This window comes from Glycine max, chromosome 9 (assembly GCF_000004515.6).
Source record: "Glycine max cultivar Williams 82 chromosome 9, Glycine_max_v4.0, whole genome shotgun sequence".
NCBI classification, from domain to species: Eukaryota; Viridiplantae; Streptophyta; class Magnoliopsida; order Fabales; family Fabaceae; genus Glycine; species Glycine max.
In genome coordinates, this window is record NC_038245.2 from 36254314 (window position 1) to 36262979 (window position 8666).

At 31.5% G+C, this 8666-nt stretch overlaps 1 protein-coding gene across 2 annotated transcripts; it reads right to left on the reverse strand.

Annotated features, from left to right (window-relative positions):
- Nucleotides 1–4283: 4283 nt before the first annotated feature.
- LOC100806405 (F-box/LRR-repeat protein At3g26922) lies at nt 4284–7132 on the reverse strand. Of its 2 annotated transcripts, XM_041004909.1 has the most exons (5): nt 6826–7125; nt 6003–6461; nt 5491–5879; nt 5146–5346; nt 4284–4648 (listed from the first exon to the last, which is right to left on the reverse strand). In XM_041004909.1, exons 1-4 carry the CDS (start codon nt 6851–6853, stop codon nt 5167–5169), a joined length of 1056 nt encoding a protein of 351 aa, XP_040860843.1. In that variant the 5' UTR covers nt 6854–7125; the 3' UTR covers nt 4284–4648; nt 5146–5166. The 2 variants fall into 2 exon arrangements, with proteins under 2 accessions (XP_040860843.1, XP_003533199.1); XM_003533151.5 differs by having other exon boundaries at nt 5491–6461; nt 6826–7132.
- Nucleotides 7133–8666: the final 1534 nt, after the last annotated feature.

Here is an 8666-nt window from a genome sequence, read left to right on the forward strand (position 1 = left end):
ACATTCTAACTAAACCTAACATACTATATATATAACATAAATAATATCATACAAATCTAAAAAATCTAAACCAAATAATAATAACATATCAATTAAAAAAAATTAAACAAATTCATATTAACAAATTAACTACAACTAATGTATGTATAACACAAATAATTAGATACCAACTAAAATTATAACATATACATATAACACAAATAATTTTATTATTTTATGATACTACTTAAAATTTAAAATTATCACCTAAACTAAACAAACATAATATATATATATATAATAACCAAAATCTACACATATATAAAACAAATAATACCATACTAATTTATAAAATCTAAACAAAATAATATTATCAAAAACTAACTGAAAACACAATTAATACTAACTTAACATACGTATATTAACCTAACTAATATTCTTAAAATAATATTTATAAATTAACTAAATAACATAGCTAATAACTTACAACTTATAAAAATCTAACCTAAATAACATTAATATGTCAACTAAAATTAATTTAACATATATGTATATAACAAAAAAGTATATAGCAAACAAGATAAAAAAAAAATTAACTTACCTCAAGTACGTACTAAGAAAAGCAACCAAAAACAGTGTAGGCCAAAGAAGATCAAAAACTTCACCTACAACATATAAAAAATTTATTAATTAATATTAATATACCAATTATACTTAACATATATATCACACAAAAAAAGAATTAAAAGTTTCAGTTAACAAAATGCTTACCAATAACACAAACCCGTAGGAAGAGAAGAAAACAAGTGCATTGGAAGCAAGCAGGAATAAGAGAAGAAGAAAAGAATGCAGTGAAGAGTGAAGGGAAGGGATTCAAAAACAAATGCATGCATAAGGGAGCACCTCCTGGATTGCTTTATAGTCCAAAAATTATTTGAACAAGCAAAACGCCAATGATGGTGGCAATTTACGAAGCCAGTCAAAGCCTGCTCCTGCTCCTGCACCTGCACCGTAGGCCTACCTCTCTCCTGCACCTGCTGCACTGCGAGTCGCCAGTCAAACTAGCGGTTTCCGAAACCACTGGCTGACTCACCAGCAGAGGTGGCGAGTTCCACCTGACACCAACTCGCCATCACGAATGGCAGTTTATCTGCCACGTGGACGTTGCACAGCGAACTCGCCATTGCCAATGGCGGTTTGCTTTGTAATCCATGCAGACCACGTAAAAAACAGCTCCCTTGAGTAAATTCTTTCAAAACTATCCCATTTGGGGAAATAGTTTTTAAAAGTGCCCCATCTGGAAAAATTTGCCTTTATTATGTTAAACAAAATGTTGTTAGGAAACTTGCTGATCCTGTCACAATCATCTTTACATAGACTCATTCTCTCCATCTTCATCACTAAATCCCCTTCTACTGACCACAAAAACAAACCCAAAAAATTTTGTTCCACTTCCTCCCACGGATACCTGAACCCAAAAGTTACACAAATTTAGACCACATACAATATTATTTGACTAAAAAACTATTTTTAATCTCTAATAAATATTTAAATTTTATGTTTATTATTTAATAATTTTTTATTTTATATTGACTCTTTAATAAAATTAATTTTTTTATTTTCAATAATTTTTAATAAATTAATAAATTTTATATTTGTTGCGTGATATATTTTTTCCTTTGTTATTAATATTTTTAAAAAAAAATATTAAAAATCAAATAATAAATTGTCTTCTCTTAGTCTCTCCCTCTAGTTTATGGTATTTCTTCACAGAAAGAGTGGTTTACTTTTGGTACTTCACAATGGATATAAGGACTTTATATCAGAAAGTAAAAGTAAATTCATTCGGGAGAGCTAAAAGTAAAGCTTGCCATGTTTACGGGTAAAAAACAAAAGAGTGAGGATCTGAAATACCTTGTGATTTGTGATTGGAGGACCCAAATGTTATTGAACCACTGGCGGGGAGGCCTGATGAGTTTCTTTGGAAACACCATCTTCTTCTTGGAGTCCCTCAAACGCACATTGAACATTCTATTTCCTAAATCTTTGATGACGTGGCCTTCGCATCAGCCGCCGTTGAAGAACAGCACCACCTTCTCGCCGGACTCAAATTTCCGATGGCGGGTCTCGGGTGGCAGCAGTGGTCGGAGCTGGTGAAGACTTACGAATTCTCTTACATTGTGATGATTATGGTACTCGACCTGCAAGAATCTGTCAGAGGCATCGCGGCTGATGATTGTGCCGGAAAACCATGAGCCGCGGAATAAGCCGCCGTGGGTTCTGACTTCTACTGCAGAACCCGGTTCGAAGTAGGCTGCTGAATTGTTTTCTGGTTTGGGTTTTTGCGCCATCATTTTGTACATCAGGGTTTAACAATTTGAATTGCATAATGCTTGTGCGTATATAAACATCTAAAACGAATTTTCTTGGACCTCCACCCTCTCGTATTCACACTCTTATTAAAATACTCCTAATCAAAATCAAAATCAAATCAATTTAACAAATTGTAATTAAATATCAAAAATCAATTTTAAATATTATTCTATCTTTAAATTTTGAATATTTCTAACGTGCATATTATACTATTTAATTTAGTTTCGTATCTTTTTTCAATTAATGATTTTTTATATCTTCAATTTTAACATCAATTTGAATATTTTTTTAAAGTTATCAATAATTAAAAATAATAATATATCACAACTTTAAAAATATTTATATATGTTTGTTCAACTCAGTATTCTTTGACATGTCTTTCAAGATTCACCCTATAACAACTTTGTTATGAACTCAAGAAAACTTACTAAGACAATTAATTTTTCATAACAAAAGTCGGACACAAGCACCTAAGTTAAAATATAAAGAAGTTCAAAGTTTCAATAAAAAATCAAAGATCTTATTAAAAATTGTTAAATAGTACATGGACCTATGGACTAATTTAACCAAAAAAAAAAAAAAGGCAGCAAAGTTACTAATGCTCTCTTGTACATAGGTCTATATAGTAATCATGAAAAAAAGTTTAATTACACATAGTTATACAAACTTTGCTTGTCTTTATTAAAAAATTATCTATTTTATTTCTATACAAATTTTTAGTTTTGATTTAGTCCTTATTTTTTAAAATAAATTAGCAGCATTAACTCGCCTTGGTGCTGGTGTGGCGCATTGGGTTGTTGGGTGGAGAAAGAAAATGAAAAGGAGGGAGGATTTTGGGTTTTTTTTCTTAACTGATTCCGGTGGATTAATAAAAAGTTGTTTAATATTTTTTTTATCCAACAAATTTCTAGCTTAGAAAAAAGCTGTCAAAAACATTTTAAATCAATTTAAAAATAACTATATGCCATATCATTATTTAACAAAAAAATACTGGATAAAGATAAAAAAAAAAATAAAGCCAAACAAAAATAGGTGAGAGGCCAAAATTGGTCAAATAATAATTGAGGTGCTAAACAAAAATTGTGAAAAGTTGAGACTAATCATATTTTGCCCTAAAAGTTAAGAGTTTAATACCTATTAAGGTACACAAGGAGATCAAATCCTTTCTATCTCTTCCTTTTAATATGTTTATAATTGTACTGTATAATTTATTTAATTGTGATGCTCGATTTTGCTTTCATGCGTGAACGTTGGGGAAGGATTAATTTTCTGTGTTTCTACTGTTATGCCTCAAGCTCTCAGCTACTTTGTGTAGAATATCAATTATTTATGTAAACAAGTTAACAACTGTTGTGGGTGGAGCCAATCTCCCAAAAGAAGATGATGTTTTCCCAACCTAAAAGATTAAGAGACGCAACTGAACTCAGACCACTGAAATAGAGAGAAAGACTTGAGAGAGGTTTTTTCTGTTTAAATTCTCACTTTTTATTTTTTTAAAATAGTATAAAAGAGAAGTTAATAAAAAATATAGGAGATAATGAAGTGAGATGATTGAGGGTGGGGGGAGACATAATGAATGATTGATTAATACAAAATTGGTATCTTAGACGATAACAATTATCAGAACTCCAAAAAATATTTTTATCTAGAAAATGAAAATAAAATTTACAGAATATTTGCTTTTTGTTAAGAATATTTCTGATATCTTTAGTTAGTTTGGAAAAGAATAATTTAGTTTATTTTCAAGAATTTATTTGTTTCAAATTTTTAGAATATTATTTAGATTTAAAAATATCATGAATATTTTAATATTTGTTTTTTTAATATTATAATGTTAGATTTATAAATAAAGTTTCTTGATTTGAGAAAAAAATCACTCAGGCTGACCCAACTGAGAGGGGAGTCACGTACAAAGGAAAAAGATTTCCAAGTTCCACAAAATCTTAAGATACAAGAATAGAGTGTCAATATCTTTTTACATTGACCAAAACTTGCAGCCAGTCTATGATGACAGGATACGATACATAAGGGAAGACGTTGATATTGACTTCTTAAAAAATGAAAGACATGAGTTCATACAACAACTCCATAGTCTAATAATTCAGTTACATTTAAAACATCGGTAGGGGCGTAACTGCATGATACACAGAATTTCCATAAGGCTAGTACCACTACCACACAGGCTCTCTTTAAGAATTGGCAATGATGCAACATATAACACCAGCAAACAAAGAAACTTCAGATTCATCAGTCTATCAAGTGGTCTTTTAGTAGTATTTCCCCCCCTTCAACAGTTCTGTTATTCAAGGATGATCAAAATTAAAATAAGTATAACAAAAACTTCAAAGACAGTTCAAACCAACTGACACTTAATGATATTAGTTGTAATTTGATAATCACCCAAACAAAAGCTTTTTCTCCTGATGCATTCTCAATTCATTATTATCTCTAGTCTCAGCTAATATTTAATGCAAGTTAAACATTGCCTCATCCGCCATAAGTAATATAAATTATTTTACCCTAGTTTTAGGCATAAGGCAAACAGGAAAGATATTTGAGATATAAGAGTAAGAAAAAGTATGTGTCATACAGATTGTCCCCAGTAATACTTAAAAATTGTCATCTGCCAAAGCAAAATATAGCAAAAACAAGGCTACAAGAGGATCAACAAGGAAATTATATAGCAACCTTTTACTTGCTGTGACTCTGAGTATTGAGAAGAGACTAACCTAGTATTATCAGGAAGAGAAGGAAAAATGAAGCAAAAACAGAACAATATGTAAAACACACTACCTGAGGATTTAAGTGTTCATATCACTCTCTGCAATTTATAACATCAACTTTGGCCAATGGACATTTTTTAAGTAAGTACTCTACTATCCTGCTAACTCCCTCATCAGATATGCTTGAAGAAGATTTCATTTTCAATTTCAATGACTTCAATTGAACAAAGCAAGGAATTTGAGTTATCATTGAACCAGAAGTAGAGAGACCCTACACAATGAGAGTGGATTAGAGACATATTTTGAAGGATAATTTGAAAGGCAAGATTGAGTGATGGACAGAAATTTGGCAAACAGGACATGTTATTAGAAATATGAAAAGTAAAAAAGGAAGAAGCAAAATTAAGTAACTTACATTTAGAATCTTAAGGGTACTTGAAGAGAGTATCATAGTCTTTACATAATCTGCGAGCACTTGCAGCAAACTTATAAGGGCTAAATGTGTCCTTTGAAAATGAGCATTAAAATAGGCTTCAACGTCAATATTTACTTGTTCAAGAAAAGAAAGATCACATGCAGAGAGTTGGTGAATAGGATCGCGCATCACAGAAAGAGATCTAAGATTCGGAGTAGAAAGCACAAATTTGTAAGGAGTTTCTTGAGTGGTACTACCTATGGTCAAACTAGAAAGGTTGGAATTACATATGCAGAGGAATTTTGCACCATGATGCAAGTTACAACGGTCAAGGACCAAAGTATTCAACACGTGACAAGTTGAGAAGGGCTCGGCACAGTCACCTTCACCTGCAGTTAGAGTGACATGCTCAAGATGCAAGCTTTTCAATGCTGGCAATGGCAGGGAACTTGGAAGTTCAGTCATCCAAGGGACAGCCCAAATGGAAAGCTTAAGAAATGTCAAAGACTTACAAGAAAAGATACTAGGGTGCAACTTAAAACCAAATTTAACATTCAAATTAACTTCAATTGCCAACTGCTGGACATCATGTGACACAGCATATCCCATGATCATGTCCAGGAGTTCATGATCGATACAGCCTTTACGCCTCAAATCAAGACTATGCAGGGAAATGGAGCTGTCTCGATTCGACAGAACCCATGATAAAAATTTGCTGAAATGTGCAAGGTCGGCAAAGTCTGAGGAATGCAACGCCAAATTCGTGAGACGTTTCCACAGCTCCTTCCATCTTTTAGACAAAACGCAAGTCTGAACAGCATGTTTCATGCTCATAAATTTCATTATATGAAGCAAAACAAAGTCAGGCAAGTCACTTAGCCTGTCCATGTCCTCTTCTCTATCCTTATCACTCTGCATATTTTTCACTTCAACTTCAACTTTCCCTATGCCCCTTTTTCTTTCAATCACACCTGATCAAAGAAATTCAAACAAACATCGAATAAATTTACTGCTCACAGTTTCACAACAATATTGTTAAACTATCATTTACATCATTAATGCAAAGTTTAGATTTGCCTTTCAAAAAAGAAAAAAAAAACAATATTGTTAAAACATAAAGAATAACAACTAGTAATAGTAGGATCTAATGGAACAAGAAGACCCTTTTAGAAATGAAATACTAAACAAATTTATTTCCATTTTTCATTTCCAAAATGATAAAAACTTTTGGGTTAGACCCTTTCAGAATGATTGATTGAAGACATATATTTTCCAAAATCATTGAGGAAGTTCCATATAGAATGAAGTAAGGCAACGGAGTATACATACGAATACCTTGTGGGGTGATTGGGGATCCAATCATTCAATTGATTTGCAAAATCAATCAAATAAACAAACTCCACCACTTATCCGATGGCACTTCAAGTTTCCCCCTTTAAATCCTAACAGCGTTTATTCAACGTGCTTTCAATCGTAGAACAATGTGTGAACTTTCTTATTTTTAATTCTTTGGGATAACAAATTTGCTTTCACCATAAAACGGATAAGCGTGCCTTCTTTTACAGCGACTCGCGAGGTTTTTTTTCCCCAGATACACTTCTCTCTCCTCATTTTTTCTCAAGATACAAAATAATTACTAAATTAAACAGATTTTCCAGGTGTGGAGAGAAGCCGTGGGGAATCTAGTTTTCTTTGTTTCGTTTTTTTTTCATTTAATTTTTTTAATTGAAAAAAAATTAATTTTTTATTAAAATTTTTAATTTTTTAAACAAAAATTAATTCACTTGTTCTTTCCAAATATTATTTATGCATTAAAATAATAATAAAAACTTTTAATAATGTTATTTTATTAAATATAATTTTTGTTTATATTATTTAACTTTTAAAAAATGATAATATTTTTTATTTAACAATGTATTTATAGTAGAATATATTACATCATAAATAAAATATATAAACAACAATATTTGTTTAAGCAAGTGGAAACCAAAAAAATAGCAGTCAACCAAAGAATTGTAGTAAACATGAAAGAGGTAAATAACGGTGCACACATAATTCATGAGATCAATAACAACACGGTGATCATTGTTTGGGTTTGTCACCCTCTGATGGCAAAAAGTTTTTCAGTTTTTCAGTCTTGAAGTACGTTACGATGACACCAACAAATTTGTAGTCATGTGTCTCCAATGTTTCCCCTCATAGAAACATTGTACCCAATGTTTTTTGGATTAGTTGATCATGTCACCCGTGCATCTTCCCCATGTATGCGTACTTGTAAATATTCAATCAATCTAATATGTTATGAAATTTGAATTAAAGTATAGTCTAACGAAAAATAAAATAGTAAAGATTTTCACCGGCCTACATGAGTGGTTTCTTTACATGTTTGCAGTTCGGGTTACTACTTGTGCAATGTGGTGCGTAGGCAGAAGAGATGTGATGTGTCCTCAACCCATAAGTAAGTTACCTGGGGTTGTTGTATGCGCTTATAATCTAGGGATGTCTATCTGAAATGAGAGGAATGTTACTTTGTGGAGTAGTATGCCTTCTCAGATTCTTTAATTAAGCGAAGCTGAAGTTGTCTACCCGCGTATTCAACCGAGAAGATATGGTTAGTATCGTCTTGTGTTGTAGCTATCAATAATGTGTCAATATCCTTTGTAGAAGCAAAGCTTCATGGTGAATCAAAAGTGATTCAAAAGTGTTTTGATGATAACAATGATGATAACAAAAGATGATGACAAAAGTGATGATAAAAAGCTCAAAGATCAATCAAAGAACAATTCAAGTGAATCAAGAACAACTCAAGTAAATCAAGAAGAATTCAAGACTCAAGAAGAAATTTTAGAGTCAAGAATCAAGATTCAAGGTTCAAGATCTCAGGAATCAAGATCAAGATTCAAGACTCAAGATTCAAGAATCAAGAAAAGGCTTAATCAAGATAAGTATGAAAAGTTTTTCTCAAAAATTGAATAGCACATGATTTTTCTCAAAACATGTTTACCAAAGAGTTTTTACTCTCTGGTAATCGATTACCAGATTGTTGTAATCGATTACCAGTAGCAAAATTGTTTTGAAAAAGTTTTCAAATTGAATTTACAACGTTCCAATTAATTTCAAAAAGTTGTAATCGATTACAATGTTTTGGTAATCGATTACCAGTGCCTTTGAACGTT

Excerpts from the sequence above, each read along its gene's own strand:
- LOC100806405 (XM_003533151.5), bottom strand. The coding sequence starts at position 6,853 with ATGATTGGATCCCCAATCACCCCACAAG. Across the intron at positions 6,462-6,825 it reads ATCCCCAATCACCCCACAAG|GTGTGATTGAAAGAAAAAGG; the intron begins GTATTCGTATGT and ends TTCTTTGATCAG. Across the intron at positions 5,347-5,490 it reads GTACCCTTAAGATTCTAAAT|GGTCTCTCTACTTCTGGTTC; the intron begins GTAAGTTACTTA and ends CTCATTGTGTAG.